Raw genomic sequence first — 23,771 nt, forward strand, 5'->3', positions numbered from 1 at the left:
CAGTGGATCCAATGACCCACTGTGGTCGCTCCCAGCCGGACCCGTTTCGAGACTCTGGGAAAGCCGGGCCCGGGAAAGCCGCGCTCGCGGACACCCCACGCGCGGCGCCCAGCCCGCCCCGGCCGGCGCGGCTCTGGGCGGGGCGGGGCCGGGGCCGGATGTTGTTGTTGTTGTTCCTGCCCCGCCCCTCGCCCCCTCCCCCCGCGGAGGGTGACGGGCGCTTCCCTGCCCGGAGCCGCCGCTGCCGCAGCTTCAGCCGCTGCCGGGGCCCCGCTGCCGCCTGGCCTGGCCTGGCCTGGCCCGGCCCGGCCCGGCCCCGGGGCGCCCCCGCCGGCCCCCTCCTGCCTGCCTCCCTGGCCGGCTCCCGTGGCGTCTCTCCGGCTCCTGTGGCTCAGCGGACGCCCCGGCCCGGCCATGGCGGACTTCGATGAGATCTACGAGGAGGAGGAGGACGAGGAACGGGCGCTGGAGGAGCAGCTCCTCAAGTACTCCCCCGACCCGGTGGTGGTGCGCGGCTCCGGCCATGTCACCGTGTAAGGGCCGCGCCGGGGCCTGCGCGGCCGGGGCGGGCGGCGGAGGAGGCCCGGGCGGCGGGACGGGGGCGGCCGGGAGCGCCGAGCCCGTGGGTACAACTTGGGGCAAGTCGGGGAGTAGGCGTGGGGAGCACCGGACCGGGACTGCTGCCCTTTCCCTACGTCCGTGAAGCTGCGAGAGGGCTCTTCTCGGCACCAGTGGGCAGCTGGGAGCCGCCTGGAAACTCGCAGGCGGGTGCAAACCTCTAACTAGGTGCTGAGGAAACAAGGCTGGCTTGGGCTGTTACTGGCAGAGGAATGTTAAGTATTTGTCCAAAATGATGAGCTGTCAGGAAGTAAGGTGCCTGTGTTCCTTTGTATAACAGGTATGTGCCAGCACATGACCGGCTGGACTATTGCATAGGGTTGTTTATGTTACCCAATCCTATTTAACTTGTGGCTGCTAGTATAGCTCTGAGGTCTTTTACAAAGAAAAGGCATCAGTTAGTCAGATAGGTACTTGTAAAATTATGTTGTGATTGGTGTGTGTTGTTTCACTGTGTTTGACATGGAAGCAATGTAGTTTTGTTTTGTTCATGTTTGGTATTTGAGTCTAGGAGCAGGTGACCACGAGCTTGTGTAGTACTTCTCAGTAATGTAAAAGATGAGGGTATCTTTCCTTCCATCGATTCTGTCAGGCTCACTCTGTTGAAGTGTAGTAGCTGTCAGTTACGATGTATAGTGTCAGAAGCTGAAATACAAACCTGGAGACTAGACACAGTCGTACAAACTTTTGGGTTTTTGTATTCAGTGTTCAGCAGAACTAGATTTGTAATACAGACATAAAAGCTGAAGATACTGTGGTCTGTTGCTCTGAGTCTCATAAACTCTACTGATTTTCAGATACTGACCTGACAAGTTTTTTTGGGACTTGGATACATTCCTGCTTTATTATCTGGTTGACACAAATACTAATAGCTGGGCAGTGCAGTTAGCTGTCTAGTTAAAAACAGGAAGTAAGACATGGATAGACTGAGAGAGATTTGGAAAGTTAGAAGGACATAGATGGGGCAGGAGGCCAAGGAGGCCCTGTGAAAGAATAGAAGCATGTAGTCAGTGTGTTCAACTTATGACTGTTTATTGTGAACAGAAGCTGTACCAGTGATTCACTGAAAATAAGCCAGTAACCTTAGTCTGTGCCTGAAAACCAGAGCAAAGCCACAATTAGATAGTTTTCATATTAGCAAATGAAAAGTATAAAGAACTGAAACAGAGGCAAACACTGGTTTCTTCTCCAATACTTGAAGGGAAGTTGTGCAAGACAAGATGAAGGCCCGTTAGTGGAATGTTGGGGAAGCTTGTGAAGCATTGGCTGTGACTAGTAAGGGCATTGTGGTTGAAGGATGGCTACCTTGTTAATTGTTCATTAATAGTTACTAGCTCATTATTACTTTAAGATCTTCCTTAAAGTACTTGTTCTTTAGGTTTTGGATGAGCAATGAAATACCAATGTGTGCCTCCAAAATTAGGCAATTGATCTTCGTCTACTTACTTTACTGTGCCAGGTGTTAACAGCTCACTAAGTAGCATCAGCCACTTTTACCTTTGTACAGCCTATAACTTTTTTGTCATTGATCCAGATGCTTATAATTAAAAGTTAGATCCCTTTTAGAACATTCATTTAGTGCATCTAAGGAACAAGTCAAGTCCTGTGTACGTGATGAATTAGTCTTGCTACTATAAAAGCATGTGTGCATTTTGAAGATCTGACAAAAATGATCAGCAGTTAAGCAAATACTGGATTGATCTGTCCCTGGCTCTGCAGTTTGAAGAGTTGCTGACTGCGCCTGCTGTGTGTATATTTAAACAGAAGCTCTCTTTTCGTAGTCTGTTGTCATATCCTTTCTGATCTTAAATAGGAGTCATAATGTTGAGTTTGAAATATGTCAATTTCATGACTACATATTAACATCAGAAAGAATTTATCATTACTTGATTTCATCCAACAGAGAATGGAATTGTGAGTGTTTTCTAAGCTGAGTAGTTAAAATCAATTAAAGGAAAGCAGTTAAATATTATCCAAATAAAACATATGAAGTCTTTGCCTTTTGAGAATGTGGAGCTTTTGGTTAGCACTAAGTTTTCTCCTTAAATTCAGTTTGAAGCATGCTGCAGACAATGCTTATATTGTTTTTAACATTTTTTAAAATATTCAATTAAACTGTTTTCACACCAGCAGAGTTTCAATGGCTTGGTAGACAGGAGTAACATATCACCTGGTTTCTGAGAATTTGAAGATCTCTCTTGTAATGGCAAAAAACTTGAAAGCTGAGAAAATAGAGATCCTTACTTACAACAGAACTGAAAGTCCAAGGTGTTTCATCCTTGTTTCTAAAATCATCTTATGATAGGAAGGGAGGTACATGACATATTTGAAATCGTGAGGAGAGTATTTATGATAGATGTCTGATTGTGTTTTTCAGTGATTGTTTTCCTGTTCCTTGACCAGTTGAGACATGTACCGTATCTATAGCAGACTGTATTAACTAGTGATACTGGATTTATTAGTCTCTTGCAGTAGTGGAATGATGGAGAGCCATTGTGATGTGCTGATAAATGTCTTTCTCTGCTGTTGTTACAGCACCTCATGTCTCAATGCGAGATAACTTTTTGTAGGGGAAAAAGAACTGTCAAAAGATGTATTTACTCAAGTAAGTTTCTTTAATATCAGACTGAAGTCTGCCAATATATTTTTCAACCTTACTCTGTATCAAGGACATATGAGTGAAAACAGGGCTATGTGAGAATGATGGAGCATGTTAAGATTTGTGAAATATATGTTTATTTTGTAAGGATTGGGAATATGTGGACCTAAAGAGCAGAGTTAAGGGCAGTGAAAAAATGGTTTAGTGTCCCCAGAAGAGAGGACAAAGAGGAAGAGGATAGCATGTGTCAGTTTGTTGTGTTAGGAATATCTGAGCTGCATGCTGAAAAAGGTTCCAAATTGTCTGTGTCCTATACTGTAAACTTCAGTACTTTAAAGTTTCCACCTCTCACCATTTCTTTCTCCACTGTAGACAAGGGCAGGAATTTATCTGAACCTTTCAAGTGGAGTCAGGTTCAAGAAACACTTGTTCAGATCCAGGAAGGGTAAAGAAAGTATTCATGCATGAGGTGAGCGTGGATCTGTTGAAGACCTGATGTAAAGTGGGAAAGGCATAGAGCAAGCAGAGATGAGTGTGTGTCACTGGAGATCCAGTATTGTACTAAAGAAATCTAGTGCTATAGTAGGACAGCTGTCTGAGGAAATGCATCTCCAAAATATTGATTTCCAGTGTTTTATTTTAAGGCTTTTTTTCTTTTTATTTTTCATAGCAGTTATGTATTTACATTGAACATGTAGTTGTGTTCTGTGAAGTTTCTAATATTTTAATTTTCAAATTTCAGCTTGCAGTCAAGAGTGACAATTCTGAGATCACGTAACTACTTACAATGTATGGAGTCAACATTTTTTACTACTTGCATATGGTGACAGCACTCTGATGTGTCAAGCTCAAAATTATGCCTATAGCTGTTTGTGTTAGCTTCAGCTTTGCTACCCCACTGTGTATTAAACATTACCACAAGCCTTGAGTACAGGCTCTCAGTCTGTTTGCTTATAACTTCAGCCAAGTGTAACTGCATTGGTTGGAAGTTTCTGTGCCTTACTCTGCCTCAGTTTTTGTAATTTCAGGTAGCTGTACAGCTTTTCCAATGGGGGTTGCTTTTGTCAGGCATGACTTCTGTGATCATCATGAATATTCGTTTGATGGAGCTTTCAACACTTGAATACTTCACAAATACTGATTTAATGAACTAATTACATAGTAAAGTGGTGATACCTTTTAGTTTTAAGACTTGTGATGGCAGCTGTATATCTTCAGCTTGGAGTCATTCTCCAGGCTTTGCTGCTTCTGAAATGTATGTGGATACAAGGGATTTTTTCAGTTTGGTTTCCACTTCAACTTACTGGCAATTTTAAGTAGGGCATGACACTTAACTGATAGGGCACGACTGACATTTACATAACTTGCCTCAGCGCTTAGTTTCAGTCAGCAGTTTGAGGAAAGGGTGGATGGTCCTCCTGTCATGGAGTATTCAACAGGATTTTCAATAGTAGAGATGTTTCCAGTAATTTTTGTTCTGTGTTGAAGTAGTAAACTTGCCGTATGTGTTTCTGCTTAACAATTCTCATTTGTTATTTCACCAGTTTTGAGAGACTTACAGACTTGCAGAGCTACTATTCAAGTTACAAATACTGAAATACGGTAGATAACTTCTGTGTAAATAAGATCTCCAGGGAGATCTTATTGTGGCCTTTCAACATAAAAAGGAGGCTTATAAGAAAGATGGAGTGAGACTTTTTGCCTGGGCCTGTAGTGACAGGACTATGGGGAATAGTTTTAAACAGAAAGAACATAGATTTAGTTTGGATATAGGGATAAGGGTGATGAGGCACTGGAACAGGTTGCCCAGGGAAGTTGTGGATGCACCATCATTGGAAGTGTTCAGTGTTTGGTTGGATGCAGCTTTGAGCAACCTGATCTAGTGACAGGGAGATCGGATGATCTCTACATGATCCTTGGTTCCTTCTAACACAAATCATTTTATGTTTCTATGATTCTACTGCCTGTAAACAGTGATGGGAAAATTACCTGCTTACTTGGCCTTAAGACCTTACGTAAAAATCACCTACAGCATCAAACTATCTAGCCCAGTGTGCTGCTGCAAACTTTGGGAACAGGCATTGCGGTGTATGGATTGCATGTAAGTCTGGCTGTTCCTGGTGTCCATTCTTCTTGTACTCTCTGGCATCTGCAGCTATGTCAGTGTTGTATCCTTCAACATTGTCTTCGCTTTAGTGTGTTTGTCAGGGAACTTGTGTAATCTCACTTCAAATATGTTGGCACTGTTTGCATCAGTAATGTCAAGTGGAAACAAACCCTGAAGTAGCTACTTGCACCTTATTTTTAGCTGTGCTTTCTTTTAACTGTTTAAACCAATTTCAGTCAGCACTCTCTATTGTGGGATTTGTTGATGAATACTCCCCTTATCCATTGCCTTCCTGAAACTTTGCACTTTAATCATATGCCCCCCTAAGCCTTCTCTTTTCCAGCTTACTGTCAGCCCTAATCTGTTGGGGCAGCTGCTTTATTCCCTTTATTATACTAGCCTTCCTTCTCTCTGCCTTTTCCGAACTCCACCAAGTCCTTCATGAAATGTGGATGCCAGAGCTGCACCCAGTACTGAATATGTGGGTATATGAGGGTTTTATGGAGAGTCAAAATTATGTTAATCACCTTCCCAGTGGTGCCCAGTATTTTATTGCTATTTCTGGTGGCTGCTGCTTGCATTGAGCTAATGCTTACAAGAATCGTGAGTGGTGATAGAAGATTTCTCCTGTGAGATATACCTGTCAAACTTCAGTTGAGTGTCACATAAGCATAGTTCAGCAATCCCAAAATTCACCACCTTTTATTCATCTACAAAGAAACTCATCTGCCAGATTTTGTTCACTGGGTTTTATGAGATTTCCACAGTAGCTTACCACGTAATTGCCCATTTGATTACTTGGACAAAGTTCTCCATTGGCATGCAGATCATTCAGTTCGGTAAGAAAAAAAACCAACAACCCCAAAACTCTGGGAAATATCTAGCTGCTCAATAGCATATTGTAAAAGCAAATTATGTCTTTAACATCTTCAGCTGTCAAGGCTCAAGTAAGCTTTTCTGTGTACAACTGAGCAACCTGTGATAGGTGTTGCTGCCAGTAGTTCAAATCTTGAGCAGTGTAGTTTCTGATTTTTGTTTGTAGTATCTGATAGGCTGCTCTGGTTTGTATTCAGAATTTTTTCAATTACAACTTAAATTTTACACTGGCAGCTGTTTACCATATTAGTAGCCAGTCATATAGTGTTATTAATGACTTTATAGTCGGTATAGTCTCTACTAGAAGTTATTGTCCGGCCCAGATGCCAGAAAATATTTAGATTTTCTTTGAGGTTCATCCACTCATGAACCCAAACAAACACCCATAAGGTAGAAAACATTTTTTAATAGATAAGCTGGAACTCTTCTGATCTTTAGATCTTGTGAAACCCAGTAGATTCAATAACTCTAGTTCATTTCAAACTGCTTCACAGCTTTACATTTATAACTAGTATTTTTCTTTAAAATTGGGTACTGTTTAAGCCATGTTTTGTTACTTAGCATTCTGTGTTTTGAAACTTACTGCGTATTTCTTTTCTGAAAAACAAGCTGGTGTTGATTCCATTTTTATGCTTAGAACAGTCATTTAGCACTGGATGAGCTTTTCTTCAAAATACATCAGTACTGGTGCAGGAGAGAGGTAGTTCTAACTGTGGCCTCAAGTAACTTCCCCTTTCCCCTTAAGTACTTCACCTACCTCACTTGCTACTATTGCTTATAGGTTTTGCTGACTTTGAGGAAGAGTCAATAGCATCAAGAGAACCATGAGAAGAGACTATGGGCGAGATGGATTTCAATCTGTGTACAATGGTGTATTTTTGTTTGTTACCATAATTTTAAGAATTACTCTTAATAACAAGTAGTGTTTTTCTGAAATTAATGCTATTACTGATACAGACCCTGAGAGTATTGTGAGGTACTTGCCATTTGTGGCATGGATTTGGGTTATTTATAATTTTGGTACAATCTGAATTTTGTTTTTGCAGGTTTGGACTAAGCAACAAATTTGAAGCAGAATTTCCTTCATCTTTAACTGGAAAGGTGAGTATCTTTGAATAGAATTTTGAAATTAGAGTTCAGGCTTTATTACAAAAACAAGTGTTCCAAGTGTAGACCACTGTAAAAGTAATAAATTACACTGCTGTAGTACTAGTTTGTTTCTTCTTTTTTCATTTCCCCTGTAGGTTGCACCTGAAGAATTCAAAGCCAGCATCAGTAGAGTTAACAGTTGTCTTAAGAAGAATCTTCCAGTTAATGTGCGATGGCTACTATGTGGATGCCTTTGCTGCTGCTGCACTTTAGGTTGTAGTATGTGGCCAGTTATCTGCCTCAGTAAAAGAGTAAGTTTGAATTATTAATGTAATTTTTGATAGTTAGAATGGTGCTGGTTTTGTTCTCATTTTGGTTTTCTTTTTTTTTTCCTCCTTCACTATTAAAAACTGTATGCTAGAACTTACTTAAATCACTTTTATTTCATACATTTTGGTATCAGTTGTCTGTTGTACTGGTTAAAGTTACAAGAGGCATCAGTTAGGACTTTGAGTTTATAACTCAATGAGAGGTAGTATAGCTGAATGCCTCCTAGAGACATCTATTGTAAAGCGATTATTGTTATTGAACCAACTTGCAACATACTCTTTAATAGCTGCATCTTCTCTGGGATACGCTGTTTGAGATTATCAGAATTTGGCAATGAATGAGTGGTAGTTTTTGAGGAGCTTCTGATTACACTGTGGCCCCAAGGAACCACATATTTTGAGTTAAAAAGGCAGTTTTAAAAAAGAATAATTGATTTTTCTTTTTGAATTTTGAGTACAATGTTTTTTTACATGATGAATTTGCAAGTAGCCTTTTGTCTGTGAATGTTTGGCACTTAGTGCATTGTTCACAACAGAAGTCCATTACACACGCCTGGTTTTCACTTCCTTTTTCTCGGTGCAGTTAATTCAGCTACCCTCCCATCTCTTCTGTTTCTGTGTGTGTAAAAATTGTCTGGCTAATTCTATTTCACTACTTTGCAAGAAGTCTCTGTGCAGCCCCATCATCTCTTCACTATTTAGTAGTGTTCGTCTTTCCATTTCATGTTGTGGCTTGTGTATGTTCTTTCTTGTGTAATACCTCTTAATGCTACACCTTGTGTACAATTCAGTACACTGAACATCATTATGATTTTCTTTATCAAAGTTCTCATTTTTTAGCATTAATAAATAAAGGCATTCCAGAAAAAATATTTATAGGATGAACATTGATTATAACAAAACCTGTATGCATTTTTGTAACATCTAACTATCCATGTTAAGATCTTAATACTTAGTCCCTTTAAGAGATTACTTAAGGCTAGTTTTAATTGTATACAAAATAAAGTAGAAAAGCCTCCTGGTAATGTTGGAGGCTAAGGAGAAACTAACCAAAACAAAAATATTGGTGTCAGTGTGACTTATATCAAACCCTAAGTTTTTTATCTTCAAGTTGTCACAAACTAGTAAGTATCCTGTAGCATGACTGTATATCTGTAGCCCAAAAGTCTGCTAGAAGAGATTAGAATCTGGTGGTTGCTTTAACAGATAAGCAGTTGACTTAACTAGCTTTGAGAGGCGACTACCTTTACCATTTGAGGCCTAGTTCTGTAAGTAACAAACACAAGGGAAGCTTCCATTGCTACTGTCCATGTTTAACTTCTAAATGAGAATGCTTCTGATGTTATGAAGTTTGACCCATTTTTCTCACATAATGTGTTGTAGCAGGAAATGATAACAGGATGTAACTTGGTAGGGACTGATGTTGCAAGCTCTCAACTTCTAGACTGGGTCCTTTAATCAACTTTTTCTACATTGTTAAACAGTGTCAGAAAAAATACAAGGGCTTCTAGGATCTGGGGTCAGAAAACAGTTTGAAGCTGAGGAGAGATGTTCTGTGAGGGAATCTGGTGAAGCAACAGTTAGAGAAGTTGTGTGAGATAAGGTAAAAAGGTAAGCTCCTTACAAAGGGATAAATCGGGGAAAAAACCCTCCAGCCATGGATACTTTGTTCAGAGGAGGCTGGAAAGAGGATAGCGGTGTCATTGTTGCTGTAATATAGAATTCATAAGGAGAGAAGAGTCCTGGAAAGGGTATGAACAGCAGGAACATGGACACAGATTTGTGACTGAACTTCTGTAAGTCATCCTAGCATGTGGCCCAGACTATCAGTGAATGTTGCATTTTTCCTGTTAAAGTTGGTACCAGAAGACATTTATGGACCTTTGCATCTTTTTCTGCACTTGGATGTCCAGTATTAGTGAAACTTAGGACTCGTATGCCTAAACAAAGTATCTTGTGCCACTGTCTATGGCACAATGGCACTAGACACTGATGACCGTTCAATTATTCCTCCAGAGTAAGAGTAATTTAAATCAATCTGGAAATTTCAGGTCAGCATCACTTGTCCATGTCAGCAGCTGGCCAAATGAATGTGTGCTTATAGGGTTGTTTCTCAGACAGAAAACTCAGAACTTGGTGTCTGTTTGGCATCTGGAGAGTATATATAGAGAAGAATTAATTAACTTGTGTTCTTAAAGACAAAGTGAAAGGGAAAAGAGTGCTTTCCTAAACTCCTACCTCTCAATCCTGGAAATGGCTGGGAAAGAATATTTTTCTTTGGTAGAGGAGCTAAGGTGGAAAGCTGTGGAATATTTTTCAAGGGCACATTTGGAAATTGTAGCATGGGAAAGAAGCAGAAGGATTTTTTAATGATTCTAGTCAGGGCTACTACTTACAGAAAAATGGTAAAAATTACTGCCATTTGGGTTGCTTGTGTAGGTATGGGTGGATTTAACTTCGTCTTGGTAGACCCAGAGCAGGAAAATATAAAGTGATACATATTCCTTAAATCCCTCTTATCTGGAATTACAGGGTTTGTACCCTGTAAGATCTCAGTACTGAATTGTATCCACAAGCTTCTGCATAAAAGAAAAATCTTAGGACTTTCCATCAGTTTATGTCGAAGTGCTGTGACAAGTGCAGGAAACTAACGATATGTGTTTTCCTAGAAGCGTGGCAAGTAAGAGACAGTGCATTGGGAATTACCTGGAGCTGCTAAGCAAAAACAGTAGTTTTAAATAACACCTGGTTAATCTAGGTTCCAGTCTGTTATTTCCTCCGTAGATTCCAGTAGAACTGTGACAAGAAGCAACTTCATACTCTTCCACTAACAAAAGAAAAAAAAAATTCGTTGACTATTTTGGTTTGCTGCTAGTGCCACAGTTTTGCTGATGCATAAGACTAATGTATTCAATGTGAACTACTCACATTTGAACTCTTAAACTGACTTTACCTGTGGCTTGGAAGAGGGTTGTGTTGATCAAATTATCTTCCATGCTTTGACTTCTTTAGATATCCTTTCCCTGACTGGACTCAGCCATAAGTATAGTCACAACAGCCAGGATTCACTTTTTGAGGAAACAGAGGTCCAGGATGATGTGTGCTTGTTTCTTCCCTTGAATTCTGAGATACAATGAATTATTTCCCGCTTATATTCATACTGTAAAACAAGGATAACAGATGATCAATAACAAATGATGAATAAATAAAAGGTTACTTCTTTTACATTACTTGCAATTGTCTGAGAAGTGTTACCCAGAGAACTTTGCTAGTTCAGCCCTCCTAAGTGATTCCCAGTGAAAGGACAGTTACTTGGAATTGACTTGTGTTACATCCTTTGCTGCAGTGATCACAAAAGACTCCCAAGACTGTCCAATTAGAGAGTTTGATTTCTGAAAGCAGGATGGGAGCATTCCTATCCTGAAATTTGTGCAGATCGTGTTTTAATTGCACAATGAAAATTACAAGTCTTCATATTTGCCCTTTTCTACTGAAATAGAAGACTAATAAATTTGTTTTATTGAATTACATATGCAGTGAACTAACAAGTGGGAGTGTTTCTCAAGGATTTTATTAAATGAAACAACAGTTTCTACAGTACAATTGCTTACTTTTAATATAGAAGAGAAATTTTTCTCAGAATGACCAAATAAGCAATGTCCATTTTAATGAGTCTGAATCACTCTACCCTGGTCTTGAATTGCTGGTGTAGTTTGCAGCTCTTTTTCAGAGAAAGATTTTTTCTTTTTTAGGGTTCATGTAGACAAAATAACAATTGCAGCTTCAGAGTTTTTTCTTAGTGGTTCTCTGCATTCTGTATTTTTACCTCCTTTCATTGACTTTTAAAATTCTAATACAGGAAAGTTATCACAAATGCAAGTACAATTTCTGAAATTACAGTCACTGAAAGTTTGTATGTTATGGGAATACATGCTTCTTTTTGAGCAGTGAAAAATAAGGTAATGGTTTGTCTCCTTAAACCAACAGGTGCTTCAAACTAGGAATTTATTAAGCCACAGATGTTTGTAAGTTTAATTGTTAATTATATAATTTTAATGCATTTCCATGCAGTGAAAGCTTTCCCTGCACTTAATTTTTCTTTTCAGTGCTGGTTTTGGAGTCTTTGTATAGTGTTGTTTCCTTTCTTCATTTGCACTAAGGTATTTGGAAAAAGCCTGCTACTCTTCAGCAGTAAAATAAGTGTTTTATTTGATTCAGTATCTTATTGCCTCTCTCCTTTTATGTGGTCCTGATTCGATTTTAATGAATAAAAGCTGCAAGAAAGTTGCAGGAAGTACAGTCCCTCACTTGCAGATCTAGATCATAAATGTCTTAAGCAGTTTTACTCATAGAATGCACCATCCTTTCTGGGACAAATTCCAGGTTGTACAAATGAACATTAAGTCTTTAAGTTGTTTTTCTTTGAATAAAAAGAATGGTGTAGTGAATTATAATTCAAAAAGCACTGCAGGCTGAGGTGCCCATTTGAAGCCACTTTTTTAAATGAATTGGCACTCATTTTCAGTATTAACTAAATGCTGTAGTTCCTGATGGGTAAATAGGATATATAATTTCAACAGAAACAGTAACAATGAAAGCTATGATAGAATTGCAGTACTGCTAGATTTCTTAAAAGCTGGTATTGTACAAGTAAATTGCATGTTTCAAATGCTTCATGGGCAATCTCTTAAAATGAATAGAATTAGATATTTAACAGTGTGATCTGTACTAATACTTTCAAGAGCTACTTGTTTGTTTGTGAATTCACACAAAGCTGCTGAATGCTGCTTAAGCCTCATCATTAGTTGTCACTTTCGTAGCAGTTCACATGTTCAGAGTGCTGTATAAACATAGCTAATTACAACTTCCAAAGTATTGATTAAATTAAATATGTGGTGAAGTAGCTGGAATGAATTTTCTTAAATTTGATAGTCTTGCTTGTCAATGGATGATACTGATGTTAAAAAAATACATTAGATGAGTTTATTGAGTTTATGAATACATTACATTTATTTTCAAAACTGAAGAAAATGTATGTTTTTCTCCTATGCCTGTCCGCCAGGGACTTTGCACTGGAAGTACTCTTAATAGCATAATGCTTTTCTGAGGAGTTCCACAAGGCAATTACTTAAGACAAAAGGTACCTTGTTTTTGAAGTATCTGTTATGACAATTTACATTGTAGTTCAGTTTGGAAGAATCTTTAAAATTGTAATGTATTTATTATGTTTATCCTAACCAGAGCACATATGATCTCTGTGTTGGCTCTAGTCAACTTAGTACAACTTTTTTAAAGTAGAATTTGTATGTATCAAATATGCATTCTTGACCATTGTTTTCAAATTTATTCAGAGGTCCTTTATTTTTTTTTTTGTATTAATTATGAAATGAAAATTTAAAGAATCAGAAGATTCAGGACTGGTATATTTTGCTTTAGAAATCATTCAGTATAATTTTGGTCAGAAGAGTCACTAAGTTCTCCGTATACTCAACTTCAAGTAGCAAAGCTTGTAGAACAAATAAATGTGAAATCATCATGTGTATACCTATGTGGTTATTTTTTTTCCCCAGACTTTATTTCTTTCACAGCACCCTACAAAAGCTTATCAGGTTTTCATGTGCTTTCCTAAAGGGTATAGTAGTGAGTTGGTGCACAATGAGGTGTGGGAGCAGCTCATTTTACCATGTTTTTCAATATGCAGACTTGTTTGATGCAGGACAGGGCAGTGAGATTGTCATGAAGAATACTTACAGATATATGTAGATCACAGAATACTAGTTTGTTTCTTTATAGATAAATGCAAACCCTTTAATACTTCAAAAATAAGTATTCTGAAGTTAAATTTATTATTTCATTTATTCTTTAAATAAAGGTTTTATATAAATCCTAAATGTAGAGTATCTCTGGGATGTATAGTGAATATTCTAAATGCTATTTAAAATTTAATTGCATTTGTAATTAGAATTACATCTCTGAAAATATTAATCAAAACAATCTGGGTAAAATTAACATTTCCATGTTATAGCCCTTTTTACATTGTGATGGCTAAGGTATATAAAGGGATCATGTAGTGGTTTGGGTTTAGTGTTGCTTTTTATATTGCTCTTCCTGTCCAGGTTGACATGTTCCTGAAAATACAAGTGTGAGTTGGGTGAAATTTGCGTAGAGCTATTTTGAAGGAACATGCTAAAAATGGTCTAGTTAGTTGTCAGATTTGGAAATCAGTCTGTCTTTAGCAACTTAAAGATGATCCCAGATAGGGAACATATGCAAACACTGTTGAGGAAAGAATTAGAAGGCAAAATTACCTGAAATTTATATGATAAAATTAAACTAAGTAGAAAGCACTTGACTGAACAATAGCTTGTTAGACTGTTACTGTAAAACAGAAAAGCAGAATAAAGTTCTGGCAAGTGTAAAGTAGTGACACATTTCTGTGCCTCTTCTCCTGATTTTTCTCAAAGTAGCCTAGGTCTGGAAAGTATTCACTTTTCCACTTTATTAAAGCAAATCACAGTAAAATGCTATTTTCTGCCAAAGTGTAGCACTCTTGGTAACTCAAGCACTGTGCATAAAGAAAATAATTTAACAAAGAAAATATTAGTTCAAGAACCATTACTGCTGACAAAACAGTTGGGAAGACGAGGGGGGCAGTTCTATGAAAGAGAAGATGGAAGGAGTTAATAAATCTTCTACCATACCAAACACATAAAAAGTGGTGAAGTGACCAGGTACTTCTAATTGTGTAGCTCATAAAAATATTTTTTGCTGAATTTTGGAATAAATAACTTGAGTCTAGAACAATAATGATGATGGAAAATACTGAGTAGCCAGATGTATTTTTTCTATATTGGTAAAGTAGCTACAGGATCAACCTGTATTTTTCTGATTCAGGCCTAGATGTACAAGGGACTGTAGAGGCTGTCCTTTTGAGAGAGATCATTCTCTTCGGCATGCAGACTAGTGATGTGTTGGATTTTACAGTCTTCTATGGAATTTTGTCAAGTTGTGCTGCCTTTCAGTCTTTCTGGCCGTGTAGCTCTCTTCCATTCTTGGCCACTGTCCTTAGACACTCCTAGCAGCAGGTGTCAAAGGATTCCTATATAGTAACAAAAGAAACCTGGGAGTGTTCTTCGGAACTGGTGCTGTATAATTTGTACTTTTAGAAAGGTCCCTGGCAGTCTCTGGGGTCTGTATTGTGTAACAATTCACAGGCATTATCAGAATGCTTCAGGCGCTACGAGTGGTTCGGAGGTTATGAAAACTTACTGATAGAGATGTAAGCTCTTCCCTGCCAGCTGGCTTGAAATGAATGGGAATGTTTCTGGGCACGGTTTCATTTCTTAACAGAGACGTAACTGGAGATCCTTTAGCTTCTCAACCTACGCTGGCCTTGAACTGTGTTCCATAGCATACTCCTGGTTATTGTGGAAATAAATGACAAGGACCGAAATTAACATTTCTCTAACCTTAAAAGAGGAGATGGAGGTGGAATTTCCATTCTTGCTCAGTTTAAAATTTCCCACAGAGAATGACACCAGATGAGTTATTTGGTGGAGATTTGATCCTATTTTCATCCCTGTTACGGTCAATTCCATTTTACTTGTTCATTTTCTGTGGCCTTTTCTGTGAGAATGTCCTTCAGCAGGAGGTGGATGCTTTAGATTGTCATGGCCAGATTTGAATAATTTGCTTGGAGAGATCAGAGCTTCATGGGTTTTGTTTCCATATAATGACAGAGAATCAGAGCTGGAATTTAATCCTAGAATGAATGAGTTACAAATCTGTATTTAAGAGTTCAAGTAACAACATTAAGTGTAGTCGTAATGCTTCATGGATCAGTTCAACATCTGTCTGCCTGTGAAATGTGTTTTTTACCACATTTCAAGGCCTTCTCAAGGGAAGTGTGTTATTTTTGCCAAGGTCAAGACTGTTTCTTCTGCAAGGCTTCTCCATAGTATGAAGTTTTCACAACTGCTTGCCTCTAGTCAGTGTCACCTCGTTACAGAAAGTAGTTAGCAACGCTTATTTGGTGACTTAGCTCTTGTAGGACAGCCAAAATATCCAGTGGCTAAAATATCAGTTAGCATCTTGAATCTTTCAGATTTTGTATATTTGAGAGGAAACTTATAGAAGAGTTTAATCAGCTTCTAGGAATTTTCCTTGATATTTTGTCTCTGCTAAGTGTTTCTACTGCAGGCCAAAATGCCTTTGGAAAATACTCAGTATCTGTCAATTGGTACATTGGTGATAATATAACATCCTCTCCATTTTATTCCTGGATAATATACATGGAGTATATGTTTCTGTACACCTTCTCTCTCCTGCACCTGTTTAATGGCTTTAGTGCTTTCTTAAACACTTGAGGAATTTGACAATCAAGACAACCAAAGTAACTGAGGAATCATCTTGAGTTTAGGTACTAAAAAATGTTACATGTAGTAGTGTCAAATAACACTGAGATTCTCTTTATATCAGCAAACAGTGTGGTGGAAGAGACCTTTCCAGAAAGTAATTGGTGTGATTTGATTCACTAAGCTTTAAATTCATCTCTTTGTGATGTACCAACCCAGGGTTGAGACCTGTACAAATGGGGTTAGTTTATGGATCATGTGAGACAATATCCTCAGGGCTATCTTTCAGAATGGGAAGTTTCATGAAGTCATCTTGGTGTTGTCAGTTCTCTTGCTCCAGAATTCTGTTGATTGCATTTCTCTGTGTGATCAGGAGCTTTGATCTGTGCTTTAGACTGGACTCACTTTCTGCACATAGTAATCGATATGGTATGGCAAGGTGCAGCAATAGTAGTCTTGTTGGACAAGGCAGTTATCTCAAGATCATACAAAAAGCAACAGACTGCTACATTTATTTCCAGATATTCTTCATTCTGTTTAGTATGGGTTTCACTTGCTTTCTTGCATGGATGCTGAAGTGACTTCTGGGATGAGGACTCTTAAAATGGTCTAAAATAAGAAATATCCTAGCTACTAATAGGAGCTAATATACCCTAGCTACTAATACTAGTAAAAGAAATTATGCAAGATCTCCACGTTCACCTATGTAGTAGAACAAACACCTTTTCAAAATACTGTGCACTAAAGCAGATAGTCCAGGATGTCAGGATCTGAAATCAACTCAGGTTTCACCTTTGTGTTCTTTTCCCTTCACAAATGGAGAATTCCTTAGCAAGATGGGAATCCTACCAATTTGCAGTTTATATGGGTTCACATGTGGTATAGTGTTAAAGATGAGGACATTCTCAGCACAGATGTACATCATTCAGTCATGTGTGTTCTGAGTACAGCTTTGGCATTTTTGTGGTACCAATATGGGCCTCAAAATTGGCTTGGGGGATGTTCTGGCATGTTGAAAGTGAGCGTAAGTGACTGTTATCTTCTGACTTTCTATTTCATCGTTTGTGCTGGTAGCTAAATTACTTGGGTATAAATTTTGTGGTCAGAATGAATAGAAATTCCTGCTTCTGTCCTTTCTCTCTTGGAGTGAGCAGAGATAGTATAGTTCCGACCTCTGACAGGATCCTTTGACTTTTTTCTTTGGTGTATAATACAAATTATGGCCATGTGAGAATCTAACAAAAGTCTGCCTGGAGTTCCCTCTTTGTGTTTTGAAATTTAAGCATAAAGTATATTTGTTCAGGACAATATTCAAAACTAATAATACTCGGTTGTAGTAAAGTTTTGTATGAAGGAATTTGAAAACCTCATGCTATTTATTGGACTAATATTGCACCATGTATACATGTTTTCAGATGAGAAGTCAAAGATCAAATGCACGTAGCGGGAGATTCTTTGGTTTTTCCCAAATAACTATGAATACAGTTGTTAGTGGAGGATCGTGTTGTTGCTATCCATGTTGTTTCCCCACATAATAAAGACAAAGGGAGGTACTCAAATTAGCACCATTCTGGGAGTCATGTAAGATCCTTTTGTTTAATATTGTATCAGTCATTCACTGATTTACAGCAGGACTTGAGGGGGCCTTGGCCCGTTCACTAGCGCGGTTTAGTGTAGTGTGCGTGTTCCTGGTCGTGCACTGCCAGAGGGGCCCTGTTGCTGCACAGCCTTCCTGTCCACATCATAGTTCCATCTGGAGCTAACTGGATAGACACTGTAAAGATATAACAGAAATGTCTTGCATTTGGTAATATATTCAATACTATCCTTGTTTCTGCATGAAAAGTTCATATTTAGGCTTAGAATTTTTTTCATCCATGTCTAAGGGAAAAACTTCATTTTACTGAATCAGGGGCAATAAGCATTAGTGAAAGTGTATTCTGTGTTTGGGGTTTTTTGGTAGTTTGATTTTTCAAAAGACACTATTAGACACTAATATCTTTAAAGAACCAGTTTTACAGAAATGTTTCATTAAACATTGCATCTAGACAGTTGAAGAGGTCTATTTCACAAAATTCTGTGGATAGCATTAAAGACAATCTGCTTTTTTCATGAAATAGGTTACAAAGCATACTTTCTTGTCTTTGGTATGCTAAAGAGTGTACTTGAGTTGCAGTTTTTTTCTTTGCTCAAATATTGGACTGGTTTTTTTAAGAAAAAAAAAAATTAAAAGCTGGGTAGTATTAAATCTTCCTAATAAGCAAGTCTCTCTTCCACTTAATTTGTGCTTTTGTTGTGGCTAACAAATAATTTGCTGTATGGGTTTTTCTGTACACCATTGATAGAATATACAAGCTTGTCATCCTAGTGTGCTGGAAATGCTACACTCAAATCAAGTGTTCCTTTCTGGTTTTGTATCTCCTCACCTGCTCCTCACTGTAAATCATTGAGATGTCAAGAGCAGTGATTAATTAAGCTGCACGTGCAAGTGCTTTTTTTCACCTGTCAAGTAGGAAGAAAACTTACTATAGTGAATTGTGTGATGCTGTTTAATTAATTTCTTTTTATTCCAAGCTCTGAGTTTGCAGAAATATTTTACAGTCTAATTTTCATTAACATTTCTATATTGATAATATGGTGTGTTTGGGAGCTATGACTATCCCAGATTATACTGTAGGAAGGGTAGTATTTAAGGCTCTGGGAAGATAAAGAAGCATGGTTTCAGGTCTGCATTTTTATCTCATTCTAGTCAAATGACTTTAAACTGTCCTCTTGCTTAAATAAACCAATTAATAGTACCTATCAATTTCTTATTTATATGTATGTATTGTAATATAGGTGTAATTTTATTGGAATTTGAAATGCTTGGATGTTTTTCACAGTCTTTGGGGCAAACAATTAAATTAAATTGTATCGTGATCTTAATCTATTATTAAAAGGTCCTGGAAAGGAAGATTACAAGGTAGATTCAGGTTTTGAATCAGTTTTGCCATTGGTTTAGCAGCGGGTGGGCAGGCAGATGCCTGCTCAGAGTAGAACCTATTGCCATTTTTCACCATTGATAGAGTAGCCTTTCAGAGTCAATGAGCTCTGTCAATGTGAGCTTGTCAAGGCTACAACTTCATAGACCTGAGAGGCGGTTTGAGAGGTCAGCCCTTTTCAGGTTTGCTGTGATGCAAATGAACTTTAATGCTTAAACAACTATTGGAATTTTTATGTCTGCTCCTTGTTCTTTTTTCTTCACAAAGTCATTGACGAGACATTCAGTGCTTTTTAAATTGGAAGTTGCATTGTGCTAAAGACCTAGTACAGATTTACGGAGGGCTGAAAGCAGTTAGATCATGTTCTTTTCATGGTGCGATTAGAATCAAATCGATTTCCCTACAGCCTTCAGCATTCAGATGGCAATTTTAACAAAGCTTGGGGGCTAGACAAGGGACAAAACGACTGAACTGAATGTTAATTACACTCTGCAGCCTTATTTTCTTTTGATTTGGAGCTGACTGGCAACTAAATTAACAAAAGTGTGACCATAACTGCTGCCCTATTTTCATTTAAAAGGAGAGCAGACTCTAAAAGGCTATCTTTACAAAGAAACAAGTGAGGTCTACTGATTATTGTTAAAGGGCACTGTCTTTAAAAACATAATAATAAGAATAAGCCCAAAAATACTCAATTTCCAATTGATGTGATAAATTAGTCACTGGTATGTCCACCTTTTGATAATTCCTTGGCTTGTGATTTTAAAATAAAACATAATAAAAATTCGCTGTAATGAATACTGATAGATAGCAGTGATCTAATTTTTAATCATGTGACCACAGTACATGCTTAGATGTGTTTCCCCACAACTGCTTCAGTATTAAACTAGAGACAAACTGATGTTTGAAAACCAAGATGCTAATATTTGGGGGGAAATGAATAATTTGCTGTCTAATTTTTATTTTACTCAGACATTCTTGTTTCTCATGACAGCATTTAGTTTGGTTTGTTAATGTTCATTTACAGTACTAGTATTTTGTAGTAATAACAGCAAGATGCTTTCTCATCCTTTCCCCTCACCCTTCTCTGCCTTGTAAGGAAGCTGCAGCTGCACTAAGTTGTATTTGATCCTTGTCATTGCTCCGTCCTTTTGCACCTGCAGCTCTGTTGGTCTCATCTTAACACCTGGCACCATGAATTATCCTCTTTTTATTCACCGTCTGTAGCAAATCCCATTTAGAGCTAAGCAATATATATTCTGGCAGTCAAATGACCATAAATGTCAGTATGTATTTCTCAAATGTAAATATAGCTGAATAATTATATTCAAAATGCTGTGAAACTTTGCAGCACAGAATGTCCTTTAATTCTAGCATGCATAATCTTAAAAAGCTGTGCAGAACGGCTTTCAGGATTCTCTATCTGAAATGTCAAGTGTGGATGACACAGGCAATAAACCTTTTCTTTAGAATCCTAAAGTTTGCTCTCTATATAGATCACAAACTTAGTAATACTTATTTGTGGAATTTACTGTAACTTTCTACATTTGCTTTTTCACTCTCTAAAATCTGGATATAAATGCAACAAAAATTTCTCATTTATTTAGAGTATTGTGTATTTGCACTTGACCTACAGCATTGCAAAATAGTTTGCAGCATTTGTGAGTTTAAATGCTGACCTTAGAAGCAGTACATTTAGACCACTGATCCTAGGGGAGCAGTGTTCCTGCTTTTTATACTTAGATCACTTTGAAATTGTTGTGATTTTAAAGTTAAAACTGCCATAAGAACCAGAGAGCATGCATAACAACAGTTTTTGTTCCAAAGTGGTTGAAGGTACTTACTTGGCTATCATAAAAAGTTGTTTCTGTTCTAGATACTATTTAATACCCGACAAGTTTTGATGGTACTACAGACCACCCTGTACTCAGTCACTGTCCTGTACCTCTCTCCTTTTCACACAAAAGCAGCTGCAAAACAAAGTTTTTCTAAAACCAGTCAAGAGTAAAATTCTTTCTCATTTGTCTTCCAGACACGAAGATCGATTGAGAAGTTATTAGAATGGGAAAACAATAGGTTATACCACAAGGTGAGTGCCGCAGGGAGCAGCTTCGTACTGTTGGAGTTTGAATTGCACAGTATGGAAACAGATGCTTTTGTTGAACGAAAAATATGAAAGGTGGACAAATGGGCTAGTCTGTGTGCTGCAATAAAATACAGCTCATTTTTCTTCTTTTTCTTTCCTCCTTGTCTAGCTGTGCTTGCATTGGAGACTAAGCAAAAGGAAATGTGAAACGAATAACATGATGGAATATGTAAGTTAAAGGGCTGTTTTGTGAGTTTCTCTATTAAATGATCATTTATTTTGCTTCTGATCTTATTCTTTTCATGATTATTAATCAGTAAAGGTGTCAGGAGCTTAATCGCCTGAGTGCAAGGATTTTCTACGGTTCACAGATGCATGGTTTCATGTGCAGGACTGATTTATAAAGTTATGAATGACTTGAAAACAAGGCTTCACTGTGTTCTGAAAAATAATAAATTAATTGCCAAGATAAAATAGCTTGAACATGTGCTGATGGAGTGTGAAATTTTAGATGCTGTATAAAGAATAACCACAACTTTGGTTACGCAGCAAGTCAGATATGGCTATTTTATATAATGCTAATCAAGTCCAAAAGTATGGAAGAAGACCTTTCAACTAAGCTGTTGGAGCTTAAGAAACCTTTAGCCTTTTTAGATTTTAACTGCCCCTTACCTCACCTATCTTGAAAGTATCTTTATCTCCAATTGGTGTCCCTAAAATATTTTTAAATCAGTCTCTGGAGTTTTAATCTGCTTCAGTCGTTGGCTGAGACTCCATAAACCCTTCTTGGAAATATACAGTGAGAAGTTATATGTGGTTTAAAATGAGTGATGTCCTGTGTAAGATTTCAGTTTGTTTAGCTTGCAACTTGTTCTTTTTTGGTGCTGTTCTTACTTCCATTTTCAATATATTTTGGAGGTACATAGGATAGGATGAAATTAAGCTTCTAAATGTAAGAAACATTAGAATTTCCATAATTTTTTTTAATGCCTCAATAAGTAGACTACAGGAAGGTTAGCTTTTTAAAAATAAAGATTAGCTTTTGAAAAATATTGGCTGAGTTAGTTCTAGCTTAGTCTGTGATCTTCCATTATGCAGTACTTTGTCTGTTCTTTAGAACAACAAAGCTATAATGCATATAAAAATTTTAAAAGTGATTAAACAGTTCAAAATGATAGTCAAATGATCTTTATCTTTTAGTCTTCCCCTTTTCCCAGTCTCTCCTTTAGATCTTATCTCTTGCCTGAAATACAAGGTCTTCAAAATGCTTTTTTTACAGATGGCTCTCTTCAGTTCACTGAATAAGTACTTTTTGTAACATTTATTCTACAGAATCTTTTAGGTTAGATATATGAGTGTAACTGAAAATGGAATAAAACATATTTCAGAAAGTAGACTTAAGCTTTGCCTAAATGAAGTGTTTATACTTTGCTGAAAACTTTATTTTTCGATAGGAAACATTGTCAAACCCAGTGTTCTGCAGATTCAATTGGAAAAAATATAATGTGAGTTTGTAAATACTATGGCTCAGCAACATTTACAGACAAATATTCATTCTATTAAATATAATTCCAAATCAGTTGACCTGCTTACAATAAGAATATATGCATGGGCATATAGTTTTACAGGATAAAGATCAAAGATTTTATTTTCAATTTGCAAAGTGTCTGGTATTATCTCTGGATAAACTTAATGAGAAAATTTTTACAAAACTTCACTGTACCATTTTCTTGCTTTCAGTGAACTGAAATTGCCAGTGTCTTTAAAAACTGCCCATTATATGATTGTGATTTAATTTTAAATAATAAACTCCTATCCTCAACTTTTCACAAAACAGATTATTTAAGTTAGACTCTTGTACCCAAAACTTGGTGCTTTGCCCAATGAGGTTTGAAATCCGCTGTAATAGATGTTAAACTAAATAAATAATTAGTGAAATAAAGAAAGACAAGATAATCTTATACCTTTGGTATAAACACGGTGTTCCAGCTTTACTTCTTTCTTCCCTTTTGAAACCTTGTCTGAATATCAGAAGCCCTGGTATCTCCGCAGAATCCAGTGGTTGACTCAGGCCAGTGATCAGTGGATTTTGAGCAGTTTGCATCACTTCTGAAAATAAGTACCTTCTGAATATCTCAAAAAATAAACTGGTACACCTGATTTCAGTATTCATTACTCCAAAATGCCTTAGAAATAAAATCAGAGACTTACTTGTTTTCTGAGGCTTGGTATGCTTGCAGAGATAGAAGTCTTGATTCTCTAAGCAGCTAAGTTGTATTCTCCTTTACAATCAAAAGCATTGAGAAATAATTTTTAACTTCTTAGAATGGTGAGTTTCCCTTAAAGTAAATAAAATCCTTATTTATGTTACCAGATGCATTTATTTGTTTCTAAGTCAGATCACACTGCTGTGTTATGACTGTCTCTGAAGGAAGAACATGCACAAGTGAACATTTTCTTTAAGCTTCCTATTTAAAGGAGGAAAATACTTGGATTGTGTTCTGTAGTGGACCCTATAGTGTACTTAGCTCAGAAAAACATAGTTTAGATTTGAATTGAGACCATAAGAATAATCATGCAAAAGCATTAGTCAAGTTCTTGTTAACTACTTGAACATTTGTAGATATGGGAGCTTTGCAAAAGTTGATACACTTTTTTATACAGGTATTGAACTATAAACATGATTTAGAATCCTGTATTAAGTGGCAACAATTCTGAAGTAAGTGGAAGTG

General features: G+C 37.5%; 1 protein-coding gene across 5 annotated transcripts in view; it reads left to right on the forward strand.

The window, feature by feature from the left end:
• The first annotated feature begins 210 nt into the window (after nt 1-210).
• Nucleotides 211-23,771, forward strand: part of CHIC2 (cysteine rich hydrophobic domain 2) — a 31,175-nt gene continuing 7,614 nt past the window's right edge. Inside the window, exons 1-7 of one of the 5 annotated variants that reach the window (XM_069014094.1) lie at nt 211-533; nt 5,192-5,318; nt 7,247-7,301; nt 7,445-7,600; nt 20,986-21,042; nt 21,209-21,268; nt 23,704-23,758. In XM_069014094.1, the coding sequence (XP_068870195.1) occupies nt 428-533; nt 5,192-5,318; nt 7,247-7,301; nt 7,445-7,600; nt 20,986-21,042; nt 21,209-21,268; nt 23,704-23,757 (615 nt within the window). In that variant the 5' untranslated portion in view covers nt 211-427 and the 3' untranslated portion in view covers nt 23,758. Of the gene's footprint in view, nt 534-628; nt 899-5,191; nt 5,319-7,246; nt 7,302-7,444; nt 7,601-20,985; nt 21,043-21,208; nt 21,269-23,703; nt 23,759-23,771 lie in introns of those variants that run through there. The other 4 variants (XM_069014097.1, XM_069014096.1, XM_069014098.1 and 1 more) reach the window with 4 other exon arrangements.

Source organism: Aphelocoma coerulescens, chromosome 4 (assembly GCF_041296385.1).
Source record: "Aphelocoma coerulescens isolate FSJ_1873_10779 chromosome 4, UR_Acoe_1.0, whole genome shotgun sequence".
Lineage (NCBI taxonomy): Eukaryota > Metazoa > Chordata > Aves > Passeriformes > Corvidae > Aphelocoma > Aphelocoma coerulescens.